Source organism: Numida meleagris, chromosome 1, assembly GCF_002078875.1.
Source record: "Numida meleagris isolate 19003 breed g44 Domestic line chromosome 1, NumMel1.0, whole genome shotgun sequence".
NCBI lineage: Eukaryota > Metazoa > Chordata > Aves > Galliformes > Numididae > Numida > Numida meleagris.
Window position 1 is genome coordinate 131791175 of NC_034409.1, and position 21165 is coordinate 131812339.

The 21165-nt window shown below is 39.3% G+C and overlaps 1 protein-coding gene across 2 annotated transcripts; it reads left to right on the plus strand.

Annotated features, from left to right (window-relative positions):
• IL18RAP (interleukin 18 receptor accessory protein) lies at positions 4046-21165 on the plus strand. Of its 2 annotated transcripts, XM_021413834.1 has the most exons (11): positions 4046-4112; positions 6695-6826; positions 7957-8224; positions 8324-8498; positions 9766-9940; positions 11392-11460; positions 11712-11832; positions 14353-14507; positions 15078-15215; positions 19680-19850; positions 20480-21165. In XM_021413834.1, the coding sequence occupies exons 2-11, from the start codon at positions 6703-6705 to the stop codon at positions 20851-20853; spliced, it is 1770 nt and encodes a 589-aa protein (XP_021269509.1). In that variant the 5' UTR covers positions 4046-4112; positions 6695-6702; the 3' UTR covers positions 20854-21165. The 2 variants fall into 2 exon arrangements, with proteins under 2 accessions (XP_021269509.1, XP_021269517.1); XM_021413842.1 differs by lacking the exon at positions 11392-11460.

A 21165-nucleotide genomic window follows, 5' to 3' on the forward strand; every position in this document is an offset into this window, starting at 1 on the left:
AAAATGTGATTGCAATTTTTCTGAAATGGTTTTCTGATTTAGTAGCTATATTTAGATAACATGCCTGTGTGAAACAGTATTTACCAAGCTTTCTGCAACAGCCACAAGCTACGTAAGATACAATATTGTAAAACACTCCACAAGAATCTCTTCCAGTTTTGATCAACTTGTGACAGTTTCCTGTGGTTCAATAAACCAAATTTCCTGAACTTCAGAGAAAACAGGTGCAGATAGATCTCAGTAGTCTCATTTTTGAGTTTTGCTAGATATGTTATCAACTCATCAGGGGGATTTGTCTCTTACATTGTATTGTTTCATCTTCGTTTTGGCCTCTGTTCCTGGGGTATAGTATGTACAACAAGTGAGATCCACTGCAGCCCAGTGTAATATTTTTATTGCTTATTACTTATCAAATTCAAAAGTAAGAGTTCAGTACTTGGATGGCCTAAGTTATTTATGACATAGATTTACAGTTCATTGCTCTAATTATTTTGGAACTACAATAGTTAAATCAGTTTCAGTCATGTGCTGGAGACGTTTTAGTATGTGGTTACAAAATATTGTTTACAGTGCAGGAAAACTGTAGCTGTTTGAGGTTTTTTGGCTGTGGTAAAGGAATGCTGTTCTACAAGAGTATCCAAAACTATTTGTAAAGCTGTACAAAAAAAAAGGCAAATTTACAAGACACTGGGCTGTTCTCAAAGTGCCATCATTATATACTAGGAACAGTCTGAATCTCCACTGTGAATAGAGCTCTTGTGGGACATCATATTATGGGGTACTCCTCATTCCTGTAGTCAGCTATTCACTTGGAGACTAAAGCCTAAGTATTCAGCTCAACTGTGAAAGCAACGTCTCTGTCTGTGTGCCATGGCTTATAACGTAGTATATAAAGAATATTTACATTTGTAGTACTTAAGGAAGATACTGCCCTTGGGAATAACAGCAAAAATCAGCTACAAGAGAGGAACTCATACTTTGGAAATGAAAACTTGGGAGAAGAACTTCAGTGCATTTGCTGATTGTTGCCAGCTGCCAGCATGATGAAAGAAAGTCAAATGATACAGTGCAAATACTGATGAAATGCTGTCACCAAAGTGAGACCTTGAGAGATGCAGGGCAGAACCATAAGAATCACTGGGAGAAGCATGTGAAAGGGCTCAGGAAGAATTTAAATTGATTAAGTTGGCTGAATGAATGGGAGAAGGAATAGGAGAATTGCAAAGAAATATATTCAGGAAAAGAAAAAAAAACATCAAAAGAAGATAAATTGGCATTGAGCATCAAAGCCATTGTAACAGTAAAGTCTCCTGTAGGAGTAATATGGAAATTATGCCGACCTATTTCAGTGCTAGAGCACAGTGAGTTTCTGCATAAAAACTCTTAATACAGTGGTGGACATCTGTGTCAGGCTTACGTTTCTTGGCTTCTAGTGAGTGGGACACACTATCAAGAGAGGCATTGCTACCAAGAAAGGTTTGCTGTCAAATTTGAGATGCTAGGTAATCCTTTCTAATTAACGGTGTGAAAGCTTATGAGAAAAAATATTTTAAAGGCCTGATTCATAAGTATATCCTTTGCATTTTTTCTTTGCCTGCAGGTGATCTATTCAGCTACTATTGAATCAGTGTGACACCAGTCTTATTACACTCTAATGACTAAGGCAGACTGTGCTGTAGTGCAACAGATCTGTAGTAGCTAACAAGACCTTCCCTTATTCCACAGGACAGTAATAAGTGAGTTACCCCACTGCTCCATAAGCCACTCTTGACTGTATGCTCTTGCACTGGCCATATAATCCAGTGCAAGATGAACAGAAGTTCATGTTTAGATACTGTTCAGACACCTGTGACAGCAGAACCAACACCACTGACTCAGTGCAGAAAATTGGAGTGGAAAATTTCTTACCCAGTCAGCGTTAACAATAGCTAGGGAGGGGAGGACGTGGTGCACGAACGTGTCAAGCCAGAATAGTACAAGAATAGTAAAGAGGCTTAATTTTTCCCACTTGTGTAAGATTTCATGCTGAAATGATACATTTCCCCCTCTGATTCTCAGCTGACAGAATGCTTGAGCAGAAGTGAGATGAAGAAGGTAGGATATGGACTCCTGCCTTGACTTTCCACAGGGATGGGGAGGTATGACCAAGAGTGGAACGTGCAGTTTCCTGTGGCTGTAGCCTAAAATATGCTGAGTGAGTGTGTGAGTGGAGAGGAGGCAGAGTGGGAATTCTGGATCAGTTCTTTACCCTCTCTTTTGTAAACATGCTCTAGTGGCAAAGGGAAAATAGGAGCCTGATAAGTACAGTGTGTGAGACTGATTTTCAGAATATATATTACTTTTACAGAAGAGAATGGATGAATTTAGGCAGAGGCTGAGCCAAATAGTTGGTACTATTTGACAAAATTTTCATCTGTCTGGCAGCATTCAAAACTCTGTGTGACTGGTGTTTTATCAAGTGATTGGACTGATCTACTTTTTAAAATTATTACTTATTTTAATAAACCTGTTACCTGGAGAGCACTACACTTAGTACTTGAAAAGGACGGCATGTATTTTATGTTTGGAAGATGCATATTTGGAAAACAGCCCTCTTCTCTTCCTGATTGTCTGAGCAACAGTTTAGGGACATGGTTAGTGAGCATGGTGTTGATGGGTCTATGATTGGACTAAAAGATCTTAGATGTCTTTTCCAATCTTAATGATTCCATGATTCCATGATTCTATGAAGGTAGCATTGGCATTACTTTGTGTTGCACTCCATCATTCCTTAAAGGGAAAAGTAAAATGCTTTTTTTTCTCCCCCCAGTCAGAAAGAACACCTTCAAAAGGCTTATTTCTTTATACTGAAACCTCTAAAGAATCATTGGACCCCCTTGTAACTTACAAACCAAAAATATATTTTGTACTGGGGCAAAACGCACTGAAGATATTTGAGGAGGGAATCACCAAGCTTAATCACCAGCTGTAGAATCTGAGAATACTCATATTTCCACATTCTCAGGACCTAACATAACCAAACATTAGTACTGGCTACTGCCTAAAGAAATGTGTGTATTTTTAGGCTGGATGGGGCTCTGAGCATCCTGACCAAGCTGTAGATGTTCATTGCAGGGGAGATGGATGAGATGACCTTTAAAGTTTTGTTCCAACTGAAATGATTCTATGATTCTCTGAGCAAAGGCAGTATTGAGTTTACTTGCTAAACAGCCAAAAGCCTTTCTTACCTTCTTCTTGTGGAACCTGAATGAAAAAGAGTAATTGCCCCAAAATGCAGTAAAGAAAGTAAGTCTCACACTGAGGAAGAGCAAACAAGTCCTGCTGCTCTTGAAATATCTGGTGCAAGCAGAGAGACCTGTGTATCCCCATGACATCTATTGAAATGCTCTCATGCTTTTATTTAGTCTGAGTCAGTGTGCAGCCTGTCTTTTAAGGATTTTACATCCTTAAAGAAACCTTGGAAGAGGAACTGGACCATGTGGGACTGTATATGTTGAAGTGCTCTGCTTGCCTAGCGGGTCCAATGGGGATGTCACAGACAGCTCATATTCATCAGGGCTAAATTTTCCTCTTTCTTCAGAGCTCCACTAAAGTTGCCAACAAGGTTGAAATGTGAGGGCACAGAAAGATAACAATAGTGTGTTGCAGCCCTCATGCAGTGCCTCCTTGCATCATGCAGAAGGAGACTAAGGGCAGTAAGAACTTGCCTGGTATAGTGAATATTATTCTGTACTGTGCAGATGTGTGGCTAGCTTGCAGATTTTGGATCTTAGGCACTATTTTCAACCATCCAGTAGGCAAAAAAAAATTTAAAAAACTCTACCATTCCTCCTCTTAAATGAAGCAAACTAAAAAGTCCAATGCATTTTTAACTGCAGTGCAAGTAAAGGATTTAAAACTCAGAAAGCTTTGATTTTTTTTGTACACGAAGCCCTTTTCCCCCCTATCTTTTTACAAGAAAATTACCCGGAAACTTTGAACCTAAAGCAACTAAACCGAAAAAGGAAGGGATGATGACACTGAAGTAGAGGAAATTCCTGTAAAGGAAACAGTCTCAACAGTGTTCAGCTAAACCTAACCACAATTCGTACCATGTAGTGTAAGATGTGCAGGTAAGATTTTCAGATAATCTCTTTTTCTAATTCTAGATTTTAGTCTGTTCCCCCCTTTGCCCCCACCCCCACTTACAGGTGAGTTAGTTTTATTGTCTTTTAATATGTGTTTTAAAGTAAAATGTTTTTAATTACTTGAGGAAAGAAAAAAAAAAGGCCTAGTAAGTAGCGTCACTAGACTATTTTTTACGTTATAGGCTCGGTGAAGTTTTTTCTTCTCCTGTGTGACTACTTGTAATCTTACATTTAGAATCAGATTATCTTTTCCTTTTTGATGTAAATCCATGCAACTGATAGAAATTGGTAACTCTGAGGCTGAAGTGACTTTCATCAGTTTCATTTTTTTCTTCGAGTCTTATAGGAGTTAAAACATAGGCAGAAGTTAACCGCTTTTATTCCTCTCTTTTACATTGTTTTACCACAGGAAATTACTTTAAAACCACATTAGCCTCCTTTGCATATATGTTGATTTCCAGTGAAATGGCATCCTAAATTGCTGAACTAAGGATATGAAAGTAGGGATGCATAAATGGCAGGAGAAGGCAGAGAGGCAGGTAATGTGGTGTTCAGGGAAAGACTGCTTTGTTTTTCTGGCAAATACTGACAAGATAAAAGCAAGTCACTGTATATTTTAGGTCACTGAATCACCTTGAGTTCTCTCACAGTGCAAACAGATGTGGATGGTCATTTAAGATTATCCTTTTTCAAGAAGCCCCTTATTTTGGTAACTGTTGTTTGCTTCAGCTGTGAATTTCCCTCTTCCTTTCTAGCACATTTACAAGATCACACTTCTTAATTTCACATGCTGTCATGATGGCTCTGCGGTTCTCTAATAAGTGTTAAGTGAGCTCAAAAGTTTGGTGGTGATGTACCTTTCCATGGCTAGCAGAATTTGACAGAGAACTATGCAAATTGCTGACCAAAGCTATTAAATTTGTTAGTTAATCCTCCCTTTCCCACTTCTTCCCGTTCGTGGTGACCCTTTGAACATGACAAGAGGGTTGTTAGCATGGAATTAAACTGGAGAGCGCAGACATTGTATGTCGTTGGCATTATTAAATGCCTTGTGAATTGTCACTTCATACGGTTTTGCTACCTGTAGCCTGCTTGTCAGTGATTACGGACAAATGAGCAGCTGAAAAATCAGCACTTCCACAGCTTATCTTCCCTTGGCTTAGAAAATTGAACTGAGTCATGAAAGAGAACCCTAGCTGTCACCAGAGAGGGGTTGGACCACTTGTTTAGGGTGAAGAGAGGTGGATGTGGTAGGACAGAGTGACAGATAAGACCATCTCCCTTTGGCAACAGTGAACCACTGTATCAACTGTCCTGCTCAAGGGAATTCAGCGCTGAATCACAAACAAGGCTCTTATGTTCTGCTGGCTACTGCACCAGTATGCCTTTGCCACATGGGCTGGAGGGTGACATAACTCAGAACGTGATGCTTTTAGAGAGATCTTTATGGCTGCCTTAAAACCAGATCCAAGAGAGTCGCGGTCCAGTCATCCTTATATGGTGGATAAAACAGTCTTTCTAAAGTTTAGGAGGGCTTTCATCCAGTGAAACTCTGTCTCTTTAGTCAGATTGACTTACTGGCTTGGAGTTTCAGGATGTTTTTAATACGTATATTGGGTGATGACATTTGACAGTAGACAGTCTATAAGAAAGCACCAGGATGGAGTAAGACAAATGAGCCTACATTATATGACCTCTTGAGTGTAAAAATAGATTGTTCCACTCACTTGTAAGGAATAGAGAGACATGTTGAACAGAACAGTGACTGAAGTGCTCCTCTCTATGTGGGGTAGCTTCCTGAAAAAATGCAAAGTGTGAGTTCTCCTCATCTAGGCTGCCAACACATGGTGCCCTGGATGATCTCTTGATGCCCGCCTGTTTGAGTTGTGTCTGATTTGCATGAGATGCACACATGCTAGGGACTAGCCTTTGCCCGACCTTTTCTTTTTTTCCCTCGGGCTGACTCAGTGTCTCTCTAGCAGCTGCGTAAATGCAGAATCACTTTACAGCCCAAAGAGGAAAGAAAAATCCTTGAGGTCTCAGTTGCACAGTGTGAGCATCAGCAAAGGGCGCATCTTTACTCGCTGAGATCCTGAATGAGACACATCAATCACAGGTATTGGAGATGGTCTAACTAAATACCGAAATTCAACCAGGCCTTTTGAAGACGAATGCTGGACAGCCTGCCTTCTCTCTAGCCCCACAGCTGGTAAGGCTGTGGGACACAGCTCAATCCTCTGTGTAGTAGGGGAAGAATAACCTCACAGCACTGTGATGCAGAAGATGTATTCACATTTAATGCTTATCTGTATTGTATGTAAGATACATGATAAATATATCCTTGCAAGATATTTTGAAGAGGTTTGGTGTATTATTGTATGCTATTTATCTTGCATTTATGTGAAATGATATGAACAGGAAGAGCACTACAAACCTCATTTTTAAAACACATCATATCTAGGAAATTCTGTCAGCTAATGTTCATAGAGCTACACAGTGAGATACATATTTAACTTCCCATCATATTGGTTTATTATTTTCAAAAATTCTGTTTTTCTCTTTTACAGAAAGCAAGATGATTCTTGAAGAAAATGTCTCAGAATACCAACCAAAATTGATAAAGAAGATGATGCTCACTTTTTACTGGATTCTAGCATTGTTTGTCACTGGAACAGAAGTTAGAGGGATTAATTTGCCAGGTAAGAAATCTGCTTTGGTAGGTTTTGTTGGTTGTAATGTTTGCTGACAGCTTAGAGAAGCGGATCTACCTCTTGTCATGACTTCATGAGCTTTTCCTGCACCAGTTTGTGCCTGTGTCATGCATATAGATGTTTCTAGTTTTTCTGAAGGCTTTTTAGGTACTGGTAGTACAGCTGACTCTGTATACGGTGCTAAATTCTGTTCCCCAATGAAAAAGAAAGGACAAATGTAAAGAAGAATTTCTGGTAACCTAATGGAACAAATTAATTGTTTTTGTGACTCCTTGAAGTCTCCAGCAGCTGGTCCAACCATGTGGGAGGTGGAAAACAAAGGCAGGGTGAGACCAATATAGCAGAGCCTTCCACCCATACAATCTATCTATCTGGAAGAGCTTAATCAATTCCACTTGCAGAGAAATAAAAACTGCGAAGGATTTCCTCTGGGGGCATGTGAGGAACCAGAGTTCACACACTCTCTTCTACTGATAGGAAATCCTGCCATCTCTCTTTCATGACTTACTACATCCTGTCTGCAAGGAGGTTGGTCAGCCTTTTGAGAATTTGGGGTTAGGATGTGTGACCACAGCATTCAGAATCTGAAAATTTGTTTGATTTAGACATAGTAACTGAAATGTACAAGGGGAAAGATTTGAAAGCAATGAGAGGATAATGAAATGCTTGTCAATCTTACCTTAATTAGGGAGTGAGGTAGGCAGGCTCTACTTCTTCAGGTTTGTCTCTCTCCCTTCTGCATTAATATGAGGGAAGCTAAGAGTGCTACACTGTTTTTTTCTATGTAGTCGAGGTTTAACAGATTAGCATCCCCATGAAAATCTTTGATTCACTAAAGATCTTAAGCTATTTTCACATTAGGCTTCTGAAAAAGGTCCAATAAACATTTGGCAGCTTGTGAATAAGCCTTTGAGAACTTTGACCAGTTCCATGTTTAAGGAAATTATTTGGTCAAAGTTGGACATTAGTCCAAAGGTCACATGAAAAAAATTACTGGCATGAAGAAAGGGAAAACTGTATTTTTTTATTTTTCTTTTTTCTTTTCTTTTTTTTTTTTAGACATGACTGCTGTGTGTTCTTTTCAGGTGGTACTGATATTATATTTTCCTGCTTTTCAGGATGTGTCCATGTAAAGCCTCAAGTATGGTATCGTGCAATTAGTGATGAAGAGTTTGTTTTACAGTGCGCTTTGCCAGATAAAGACGCTACCAACATTTATAACAACTCAGTTCTAAAGCAACATGAGGTGAAATGGTTCTGGAGTCAGAAAGACAAAGGACATCTTAAAGCTGTCAAGGAAAGTTCTAACATTACTCTGCAAGGGGATGCACTTTGGTTTAAACCAGTAAGGGATAATGCTTCTGGAATCTACACTTGTGTGATACGGTATGTAATGGGGCAAAGGGCTTATATTTCTCGGTAAGAACTGATGTATTTTGTTTGCTTTGTATATTAAAATTTTAATTTTTTTTCTGTATCACTCAGTGAAAAAATCCCATGTCTGAAAATTGTTCTGGAGGTTCAAACAAAGGCAGAGGCAAAATGTTCAGGCTATGGTACAAACACACTGTATTTTCTTGCTGGCAATGGGAATTCGATAGCTTGTCCTGGGACAAAATGCTACAGCCATATAAATAAAGGAGCTGTAAGATGGTACAAGGTAAGAATCAGTCTTTTAAGCATTCAAAAGTGCAGTGGAGGCATGGAGTTAGGCATAGTTGATGCTCTTGTGCTGTAGGTTCTCAAACTCTTTTTAGAGAAACAACTCAGACAAGTTATTCAGCCCAAAGGAAGAATCATGAATTCCTATCTATTGGTCTGTAAAGAAGAATTTTAAAGGAGTTAGTTGTGATTGCAATAGGAAGCAGAACTCTAGAAATGCCTTCTTTTCAACTAATTGTAGTAAATGAGAAACAAAATTGGTTATTTACAAAATTAACACTATTGAAATTTAAAATTGTTTAGTTTTGACATTTTAAATTCTGAAAATTTCAAATGTATGAAAGAAAAATTGGCTTTGTTAAGAACAAATTTATTTTAATATTAATATTTAAAATTGTTCTTTCCAAGACCCGTTTCTAATGAAACACTGTCCCATAGAGAAATTTTTGACTTAGTCTTTTTCAAATGATTGCTAAAGTACTTGCAAGCTAAAATTTATTCCTACTTTGTAATAATTGTAATATGCTATCTAAACTTGTACTATATAAGCAAACAAAAATTACTGAAAATTCAATTGTTCATTTTACTACCTGGTACTATTTACAATATTTATTCATCAAACAAAATAATCATCCTGTCAAAGCTACTCTTCATTTCCTTTCAAGCTTTATATGAGATATATCTTTACCTCATTTTGCATTAGTGGATTTTGTTTCAGGAATTTGATTTAAGGGTAATTCATAGTACCCCTAGAGATTTTACCTAAATTAAACTGTGAAAACTAGGGGCGCTTTTCAAAAAACAGCATTCATCCTTTTGAAAATAGTGACAATGCTATCAATCTCATGCAATTCAAAACCATATTTTTTCATATAAAAGGACGTGGAACTGGTTTCAAAATCATTTATTTACAAAAATAAAAATATCCAGTCTGTAAATGTACAAAATAGTGATCCTTTTCTTTGACCTTTGGTAATGTGAATTTAGTTTATACTAGGTTCATTATTTTACACATCTCTCAGCAGCCACAAATGTTAAAGATTTTTTTTTTACAGGCACTGATATTTGCATATTATAGCCCACAATTTTTTTAAAGTGTAATTTGCAAAACGTTTTGGTTTTCGATGAATAGAGTTTGGCTTAACCCTACTGTCATGACAAGTCCATCCAGATATCTTAAAATATAGTTTAACAGCAACAGTGACAGCAACAATAACGACAACAAGGAGACATTTAATTCTTTGATATTATTTTATTGTTGTTAGGATGGTCGTCAGGTAGAACACAGGGAAAACAGGAAAAGCCTAAAGCTTATGGGTAATGAAATCTACTTGAAAACAACCTATGTTCAAGATGCTGGAATATATGTATGTGATTACACCTTATTTGACAACACTACTCAATGGACAATGAGAACAGCAGTTACAGTAGAAGTCATTGGTGAGTAATATTGTAACTGATTAAAATACCTCAAAAATATGTTTTCCCTATTCTTTAGTACTCTATTTATGTATTTTGTTCAGGCTCTTGTTCTGAAAAATTACAAGCTAGACTAGCTACATTTTCATTAAAGTGTAGCTAACACTTAAAGTGTCATCTAACATCTCTTCCGAATATTCTGAGGACATCTCTGGACAGTGACAAGGACCTTCAGTGTTTAGTAATAAATTTAGTAATGCCATAAACGTCAAGATCTGATTCTGCCTTAGTTTCGAACAGCAGTAATCAAATCTATACAAGGATTTAAATCTCTCAGTCTGACAGTAGAATTCATGAAACTGCAACTGGTGCCAATGTTTTCCATGCACTGTATGTGCAACATTAGAAAGATATTTGAATACCAGGAGGGAAGAATGCTAATCTTGCTTGGCAGATGTGGAATATAACACTGTATCTCAATCCTACATGTATCCCTGAAGTAGTGGCTTGTGTGAAAATAGGAGTGAGAGAATCCCCTTCTACAGCTGGATGACACAGTGTTCCCTTCTGCAGTGCATGAGATCTTCATTTTTTCACTTAGAAACGATGATGCAACATTTTGTGTCAGAGGAAATACGGGACCTGAGAGCAATCTAACTAACAAAGACAACAATGCACTTTGTTTTTGCATGCTATCTGGGGACAGCATCACTGTTTGTATGACCTGTTCTTTCAGGCCTTGTCTTTTAGGCCAGAGCACTACCGTCCAGCGACATGGCATAGCTGCATCTATTTTGTATCCAGAAGTAGATGGGCTGCAGCTTTCTCTGCTTCAGTGTAGTTCAAAGGAAAAAAAAGTGTTTGTGTGGCAACATTTCAACATTTCCTGTAGTATGGGACTTCCGTAGAGTACCAGAGCTATGTGTTTTAGGTCCTTCATGCCACTTTCTCACAGCCTGGGTAACTGTTTATCATATTGCACAAACTAGGTGTCATTATCCATGCTCTTTGTCAACACTTGTTTTGAAAAAAAAAACTAACAACATGGTATTTTAATGCAAGTACCTGTGCTGTGTATTTGAAATGTGAATAAGGAATTAGTGTGCTGTGTGAATGCTTAGTGGATGTGGAATGGAGCTTGGCATGGAACTAGTGTGGGGATTGGGTCCCTCAGGGCGGTTTACAAAGGGGATCCTTGCTTCTGAGTCCTAAATAACCTCAGGTGCAGTACAGATGCTGAGTTCCCCAGTTCAGGTACTGACACCACAGTAGTAGTCACTACGTAAGTTTTGTAGCCAAAGCTTTCATACTGTGAACTCTCAGACAGCTTAACAACTTTAAATCATTCTCTTGGACTGAGATGTCAAAATTCCACCTAGCATCAGAAAAAGATAAACTTTTGAAATGTTTTCTCTGGTCATTGGCATTGACAATAGCATTATAGTTATTAATAGCAGTCCTGTTAATTGCAGCGAAAAACACTATCCACCCACCAAACATCTTGCATCCCAGTGGTGTGGCGATCCTCGAAGCAGAGCTTGGTAAGTTTATTCTTTCTCTGATAGTGAAAGAAAACGTTCAAATGAGCTAATTGTAGACAATGATAGATCTTGATAAAACAAAATAGCTTTGCTCTCTTGGAGTATAAGAATTTTCTATAAAATTTTTTCTTGACTCATGTATTTGTGAATATTAAAGTAAGCAGTATATATTATACAGACCGCAGACTATTAAACGGAAAAACATTCCAGTGACCTTCATGCATGCTTTTCCTACATTAATTTGTTTCCAGGAAAGCCCCTTGAACTGGAATGCCGTGTACAGTTTGGGTTTGAAAGAGGTTCTCTTATGAGAGTAACATGGAAAAGAGACAACAAAGAAAATATAAACGAGAAATTGAACGAGGAAATAAGGTAAGAAAGAAACACAACAGTAGCGTTACAATGCTGTCAGCAACTATAAAAATCCTTCCACGCGAAGCTTATCTAGTATGTAATTTTAATGAAGTGAGCTCAGAAGTATCTGTCCTTCAACATGTTATTGTGTCTGTCCATGAGCACATTTACATACAGAAGCACATGTTCAAAATATGATATGGCCATAAATTCAATAACTCAATATTTTCTGTGTAGTCTTAACTCTTTTTCCTAAAGCTTTAGCTCGCAGGGAATTTCAGCATGAATGGTGCTTGGCCCCCTCTGCCTGCATCAGTTGTTTTTGTGTGCTTCCTCTGTTGTGCCTTACTGACAATTCACTCAATCTCTCTGAAAGCTGCCTCCAAGTGGGGAATAAACCAGATCCAGTGAAACAGTACTGTAGAACAGTTCTCTGTGATGTAGAAATGAGTTTGTGTGCCTCAAAAGTTGGGCTGTTTTTATTGAGCTATGTGCATTAGGTCAGCCTGAGGGCACACAGAATTGAATTTCAGGACTCTGCAAGTCTTTTCTAGCAAGAATTAACCAGACCCCACAGAGAAGTGACGCATAGGGGAAAGGTTTCCTGTGACCTTAAAGAATAGAATAGAATAGAACAGAACAGAACAGAACAGAATAGTTCAATTAGAAGGGACTTTCAAAGACCAGTGAGTCTAACTGCCTGACCAGATCAGGATTAACCAAAAATGAAAGGATGTTATTGAGGGTATTACTCAAATGCCTCAAACACTAACAGGCATGGGGCACAAAACACCTCTCTAGGAGACCTGTTTCAGTGTTTGAGCTTTCTCACAATTAAGATATTGTTCCTGATTCCAGCCTGATCCTCCCCGGTGCAGTTTTGTGCTGTTCCCATCCTGCCATCGGTTCCCAGAAGCAGAGCCTGGCACCTCCCTCCGCTTCCCCTCCTCAGGGCGCCACAGGGAGCAGTGAGATTACCTCTCAGCCTCCTCCTCTCCAAACTAGGAGGCCAGTGCCCTCAGCCTCCCCTCACAGGACATGCCTTCCACCCTGCTACTAGCTTTGGTGTCCTTCTCTGGGTACTTTCAAGGATGTTAACAAGAATGGCACTCAATACACAAGATAAGACTGCACCAACCCTAAAATGTAACAGGAGAATCACCTCTTATGACTAGCTGGCTATACTGTACCTAGTGCATGCCAAAATACAGTTTGCCCTCTTGGCTACCAGTGCACGCTGCTGACTCGTGTTGAGCCTGCTGTCAAGTGAGATGACTCAAATTGTCTCCATGCCTCCCTTTCCTTCCTGTACTTTCCTGTCTCATTCACCTATACCGTGTCCAACTTGGGCAAGGAATCTAGTGGGGTCAATACAAGCATATCTTTTGCTACTCAATTCTGAGTCATCTTCCTGTACGCTGGGGGAAGCAAAATCCCTCCAGATACTGTTAAAATCAAGTTCCTTATAGGAGTCATATGGGAAAAACATAAGAAATGTTAACATCTCATACACAGAGAGTCACCCATGAGATAGACTTAGTTCTGAAACTGCACTCTGAAATTTGGCAGATCTGGATTTTCCTAATTTTTTGAATGCTTGGTTTTTAATGTTTTTCTTACCAAATTTTTAGCTTTGTGAAATTCAGGAGATAACTTCTGAATTTTCCTATTGAATGCTTTTTCTTACCAAGTTTTAACTTTGTTTGTGAACAAAGTTTGTGAGTTTCTTTGTGTGTGAGGTTCTTTGTGTGTAAATACAATTTTTTTTTCAAAACACAAACGAATAAACCACTCTCAACAGATCTTTAGCACAGGTTGAATCCCCAGACTTACTGCCCATAATCACGGCCATGACTCCTGGGCTAGTGAAGGGAGAACCGTGGTAGATTGTCATCTTGATATACTAGCCAGTAGTGGCATGACATGAGGCACTTGTGAGATGACCCAGAGACACATGTACTATGGCTTCCAAAGAGAAACACCGAGACTCAGAAAACCTGGATATTCCTAAGTGGCACTCAACCCCAAAGGCACTCTTTTGTTCCCATTTCATTTTCTGTTCTTCAGTACCTCATTTTTCTTTTATTCTATTTGTCTATCCTGTCCTTGGGACTTTTACCCCTGGGAAAGCAGTGCTGCTTTTCCATCTTTTTGCTCAACTTGTTGTCTCTTGGGGCTCCTTTTTGAAGCTTAATTTCTCTACATTTCTCCTGGGGTGGTATTCAAAGTCCTAGGAAAATTCAAATAATCTTATGGAAGTCAAAAAGACCTACATATTTCAAGCTAAGCAAGAGATTAATTTTTTTGCTGTGCTGATGAAATAAGAATAAACTTTTCAATCTGCAGACCTTTGATGTCATTATCTTCTTATGATGCAAAAAAAACACAAATGGAGGTTCCAAACCAGAGAATTGCATCTCTGTTAAAACTTCAAGTTAAATGTTAAGAAGTTGCGAAGTTCTTCTTTCTCTGTATTTAAGATGTTTGGGGATCATATGAATGAACAACAAAGGTGTCATGCAAATATATACTTTTTAGTGATTGTCCAAGATGTTTAAAGGGACATGTACTTCGTCATGTTGCTAAACTGGAAGAAGTTACTGAGAGGGACCTCAGAAGCAACTTCATCTGCTTTGCTCAAAACTCTGTGGGGAATGCTACCGCTGTGATCCAACTGAGAAAAAAACAGAGAGGTAAAACCAGATGGAGGACTGCTTGCCCTTAAAGACACATTTTGATTTACTCACTACTACAGATTTCTTACCCGTTGACATGGTCACTGGCTTTTTAACCAGAAGCAGAAGTTTCATGAGGCTGGATAGAATAAGTTTGATTTGTCAGAAAGCCACATTGTTCTGATGACTACTCAGAAGAGTGGGGGTATATGGGGACTTACTGGTATATGAGGCAGGCAGAAGCTGAAGACTAATTGGAAGAGGGAAATGAAAAGTAACATCTTTGACTGGTAATAAGTAATCTAAAAAACTGAGGCAAAGAAGCTGCTGAAAGCAGTAGTTTTCCTCGATTTTCATAGGTTTCCCCAATCCTTAGCATGTACGTTTATGCTGTACCTGATATGAATATGGCAGCCTTTCAAGCAAAGGCCAGAAAGAGAAATTTGAAGCTAAATTAATTCCTGACTTCTCTAAAGTTTGCTAGAGGGGAAGGAATGAAGATTGTAAGCTAGTTTGTGTCCTTTTGTTAACTGAGCTTTCATCTAAGTTGGAAAGTCTAAATTATGATAAACCCTTTTCTTTCTACAGTGTTTTTCTTGTACATACTGTGCAGTGCCATTTCTATTCTCTTTGCATTGCTTTTGTGCACTGCCTTTATTTACCAGCACTGGATTGAAATAGTGCTGATGTACCGAAGCTATCTGGCCCACAATGAAACGACAGGAGGTAAGAAACATGGTATAATATTACTATTCTCCAAGTTTTTCTATTGTCTTTTGCCCTGTGAGTTAATTTGGTGTGAACTAATCCCTTAATTCAATTCACTTAATAACCCTCTTCTGCAGCACTGCGGAAAAGGACCTGATGGTCTTGGTGGACACCAAGCTGAACATGATTCAACTATGTGCCCTAGCTGCTAAGAATGCTAACAGTATTCTTGGCTGCATTCGGCAAAGTATTGCCAGCGGGTCACGAGGTGATCTTTCTGCTTCACTCAGCTTTGATGAAGCCTCACCTCGAGCACTGTGTCCAGTTCTGGCCTTCTCAGTATGAGAGAGACATGGACGTACTGGAGAGAGTTCAATGAACGGTCACAAAGATGATCAAAGGAGCAGATTATCCTCTGAGGAGGAGCTGAGATATCTGGACCTGTTCAGCCTGGAGAAGAGGCGGCTCAGGGGAATTCATCAGTATATACAAATACTTGAGGGGAGGGTGCACAGAGGATGAAGCAAGGCTCCTTTCAGTGTTGCCCAGTGCCAAGACAAGGGGCCATGGGCAAAAAATGAAGCACAGGAGATTCCCTCCGAACACAATGCAGAACTTCTGTGCTGTGTGGGTAATAGAGCACTGACACAGGCTGCCCAGAGGCTGTGGGATCTGCTTCTTGGAGATGGAGCCAGCAGTTGCCTGGCCTTGGCCCTGGGCACCCCGCTCTGGGTGGCCCTGCTGGAGAGGGCTTGGGCCAAAGGAACACAGAGGGCCCTGCCAACCTCAGCCATCCTGTGGTTCTGTGAAATAAGATAATGAGGAACACAAACTTAGAAGTGCACTTTGGGGCAGTTTTTCCTTTCCAAAAGTTATGTTGACTGTCATGATTTTACATCAGTGATCACCTTTTTCAAATCTCAGGTCTCTGTAGTAGCATTGCCACACCATCTCAGCTAAAATGGGCCTCCAACACAGTAGGCAGTAAAAAATGTATCAGAAATCACAGTGCATACTTCAATGAATTTAGCATTTAATTTTCTTAAATGGGTTTAAATAAATCTGATAGAAATTACCCAAGGAAATTTTTCTAAAAATCCTTGAGTCTTGATGCATCTTGAGACATATGAGTTTGCTTTTGTGTTTCCATAGGTGTATTCCATGTGTGAATATGAAATAGATTTATCTATATATCTATAAATACATACATGGTGAAACAACTGACTGCCTTTTCGGAAAGTATTGTTGTAAGCCCTAGGACATCTATCAAAAGTGATTTGGGAAATCACTTAAAATTTCCCCTCTGCTTGATAGCAGATTGATTTAAGAACCTCTGGAAAGTCCCCTTAGACCGTACAACATTTGTCAGTAGGACAGAGATAGATCTGACAAGATTTGTACATTGAAGTTTAAGACACCTTTGGATGTCTTGTACCTTCTGTCCTGCTCCTTAACTCTTGTGTACTGCATGCACGCAGCCACATTTACAGCATGGGGACATAGAATCATAGAATCATCGAATCATCAAGGTTGGCAAAGACCTACAGGATCATCCAGTCCAACTGTCCACCTATCACCAATAGTTCTCACTAAACCACGTCCCTCAACACGTCTAAACATTCCTTGAACAGTCTACCACCTCCCTGGGCACCCCATTCCAGTGCCTGACCACTTTTTCGGAAAACCAGTATTTCCTAATGTCCAGCCTGAATCTCCCCTGGCGCTACTTGAGCCCATTCCTTCTCATCCTATCACTAGTTACAAGAGAGAAGAGGCTGACCCCCAGCTCACTACAACCTCCCTTCAGGTAGTTATAGAGAGCAATAAGGTCTCCCCTGAGCCTCTCCTTCTCCAGACTGAACAATCCCAGCTCCCTCAGCCGCTCCTCATAAGGCCTGTGCTCCAGACCCCTCACCAGCTTTCTCACCCTCCTCTGAATACGCTCCAGGGCCTCAATGTCTTTCTTGCAGTGAGGGGCCCAAAACTGAACACAGTACTCAAGGTGCGGCCTCACCAGGGCTGAGTACAAAGGGACAATTACTTCCCTGCTCCTGCTGGCAGCACTATTTCTGATACAAGCCAGGATGCCATTGGCCTTCTTGGCCACCTGGGCACACTGCTGGCTCATGTTCAGCTGAGCATCGACCAATACCCCCAGGTCCATTTCTTCCTCACAGTCTTCCAGGCACTCTGCCCCAAGCCTGTAGCATTGCCTGGGGTTGTTGTGGCCGAAGTGCAGGCTCAGCACTTGGTCTTGTTTGAACCTCATCCCACTGGCATCAGCCCAGTGATCTAGGACAACCTGCTTCAGTGTTTGACCACTTTTGCAGTGAAAAGCTATTTTACTAACTTCTAATGAGAATTTTCTTTATTGCAACTTGTGTCTGTAGCCTTCTCCTGCTATCACTGTGTGCCTCAGAGAAATCTCTCTCCATCATCTCTGTACCCTTTCATTAGTTAGCTGAAAACAGCAGTGAGCTCATCTTTTATCTCACACCTCTCTAACCCTTGGGCTTCCTCCATAGCTAATAATGTTATACTTCTTAAAACTCTTGCCTCTCCCATAATGAGAAAGAAACAGCAAAAGAGCTGTGGAATTAACATTTATAGACAAATTTTATAGTAACTTTCTTAACTAACTTCATTTCCAACATTTTGGGCATCTGAAACATGTCTCAAAAATTTCCCAGGGTGTAACTGTTCTCCTGTACTATTACAGAAAAAAAAAATCCTAATTGTGCTTACTACATATGTATTTTTTAATTTGTTATTGCAGTAGTGATGCCTAAAAAAAAAAAAAAAAGTGACATATTTATCAATGGTGATTGTCTGATAAGATTGCAGTGACCTCTATGGGTGAAATGAGGAATATCTGGCTTGTTTTGCAAAGGATTTATTGTCATTTAAAAATAGTGTTGAAAGGAGCTTCAAATCAGGGTGTAGCTGGACATTTCAGCTAAAGCAGTCTAGTGACCCACTGCTCACCTCCAAGCCATGTGTGCTTGCTGTTGCTGATTCACTCTTTTGGGCCTACATTGGCTCAACTTAGCAGTAAAATAGCCCAGCAGAAGATGATGAGTAGCTAGAGAGCTACTTCTGTGGTAAAAACTTCTGTTACCACAAGAGTTCCAACACTCTTACAAGGAAATGGTGGAAGTGTATGGCCAGGAGCAGTGGGGAGGAGCAGAGTTATAATGTGCATTGTCTAATCATAGTCTCAGCCTCCAAGCCGAATTTTCACACCTATGTTTTCTTTTGATAATATACTTTCTGCTATCTGCTAGTTATGAATGTAGTTGTTCAACCCCAACTCGTGCAGGTTTTTCCATATGTATTTCCTTTGCTCCCTGGGTTCCATATGATTTCTTCTGATCCTTGCGATCCTAATCTAACACCTAGGGGTAGAAATCAGTATGTTAGCATGGAGGGGTAAGATTCAACAGTATTACCTAGGTAACTGTGTGGGGGTTAATTGTCTAGAGAGCATTTCAGTTCACCCTGTAGAAACACCCTGTACTAAACAGCTGAATTACTTTCTGGTTTCTCTTGACTATACTGACATGTTATATGATTCAGCTGATTGAAATAAAAGATATCTGATGTCTTTTGACTTGCCTGAAGATATCCTACTATTCTAAAATATTTGGGTCTCCAGTAGCGCCCATGTAACTTTTGGCAGTCTCATCAACCAACTTTAGGACATCTCAAATGGCATTAGGAGCCTTCATATGGGGAATTGTACATAGATCAATGTGCCTTTTGCTTTCATGAGCAATTTCTTATGTTCTCTTTCCTGTTCCTTCAAGTGTAGTTCAAATTTCATTTAGCAAATAGATAAGATTTCTTTGTTTTTTTTTTAGTTAGGAATGGGTGAAATTTGGGACACCCTTCTCTCTGATTAGAAACATAGCAGAGTATGAAACAACGTATCTTTCACTAACAGCTAATGTTCATGAACACTGTTCCTCCCAGCTTTTTAAAATAAAATTCACCGTATTTATAAAGTATGTTGTGCATTTGTGACTGTCTTTGGACTCAGCATTTGGGTGAATGAGAGAAGGATTGGGAATAATTCCCTAGAACATGGAATTTGCCTGGGAGGTGCCAGATTTCCCAGTGGTTAAAACTAGCATATACATGTAAAAATAAAAATAAAAATAAAAATAAAAATAAAAATAAAAATAAAAATAAAAATAAAAAAGCCTAATTTAAACTTTCTTGCATTGGTCATCTGCAATATCCTCATTTTCTTTGGCAGCATATGTCTACAAAAAAGACAATGGAGAGAAAGGCTTGGCTTTGGGTAACTGAACTGCTGTTCTTTGTGATTACTTGATAAGTTTCAGTTTGTTTTGGGTCTGCTTAAATAGAAAGCAAGTGTATAAAATATAAATGGAAATGTTGCATTAAGAAAGAAGTTGAATACTTCAGACACCTGTTAATGTATGCAGTACTACTTATGCATATATTTATTTATTTTAGATGGCAAAGAATTTGATGCCTTTGTGTCCTATGCAAAAACAAACTCTTCTGAAAGTGATTCTGCTTTCATTAGTGAGGAAAAATTTGCCCTGGAGATCCTCCCAGACATACTTGAAAACAAATACGGATACAAATTATGCATTCTTGAAAGAGATGTTCTTCCAGGAGGAGGTAAGGTTCCCGTGGGTGGTAGAAAATCTTCAGTTCCTTATGAAATCGTTTTCTCCTTTCCTAAAAACCTTATACACTAGTTCAACAGAAGTTATGTTTTGGCACTGGAGCTTCTGCTCATATCTTGCCATGTTTGATCTTTTTACCTGGTCCCTGCACCCCAAGAACAAGTATATTTGAGTGTGGTTGCTGAGGAGGTACTTGGATGAGACAAAGTTTCTTGTCCAACAATTTCTTTGCAGGCAGGCTCCATTCTGTGAAAAGAAGACCCTGAATTTTTCAGTAGTTACTTTCTGACTCACCTTGGTCCGTGCCACCAGCAGTAATTGGAAAGTCCTCAGTACCTCTCCCTGGAAGAGACTGAGACAAATCCAAGTGTCCTTTGAGACCTTGCTTGAATGTGGTGTGGTTGTGATCTCAGCTGTGCCCTCCATCTTTTGAGCATTCAGTTATATTCTCATGGCTGCGTAAGAATGGCAGAGGTACCCTCTGATCACGAATGGTTTTAAGGTTAATGTGGTTGCTCGACACTTTTATTTCTGGTTTTCTGTATTATCCATTGTTAAATGAACTGATTTTGATAAAAAGTCCAATACATGATGCAATAACACTTGTAATTTCTTCTCCAGCATACACAGATGAAGTTGTTACAGCTATTAGACAAAGTAGAAGAACAATAATTATTCTGAGCCCAGCCTATGTCAATGGACCAAACATCTTTGAACTGCAGGCAGCGGTGAACTGTGCACTGGAAGACAAAAAGATCAAACTGGTTTTAATAAAGTTCCAGGCTTTCCAAGAGCCAGAGACTTTGCCTCCAGTAGTTAAGAAGGCTCTTCGGATTTTACCAGTCATTACCTGGAAGCCTTCTATTTCTGCTGCTCCAAACAAGAAGTTCTGGAAATACATCCATTACCACATGCCCGTGAATACCACTAAGGTGTTGGGAAATTGCAACCTAAAGGGCTTTTTCCAAAGATTATTCAGCCTGGTACATCGATAACATACATTTCGAAGAGGGATGACAGCAATCTCAGGAGTGGTGAAAATTGTTAAACACCATTTTTTTTACATCAGCAGACCACTCTGGACTGTCACTTCAGCCAGTGATATCTCACTCTACGACAGTGAGAAGAGCTGCAGAGCGAACGTGCACACAGCAAAACTAAGTGGCACTTCACACACGTGTAAATGTGAGCTATGTTTAGTAAATTATTATTAGGATATTTATTATGTTGGTTTGCAATGATGTTGAGACATGTGAATGTTTTTCTCTTTGCACTGTATTTCTGTTGAAGCATTTTAATACTTTTTT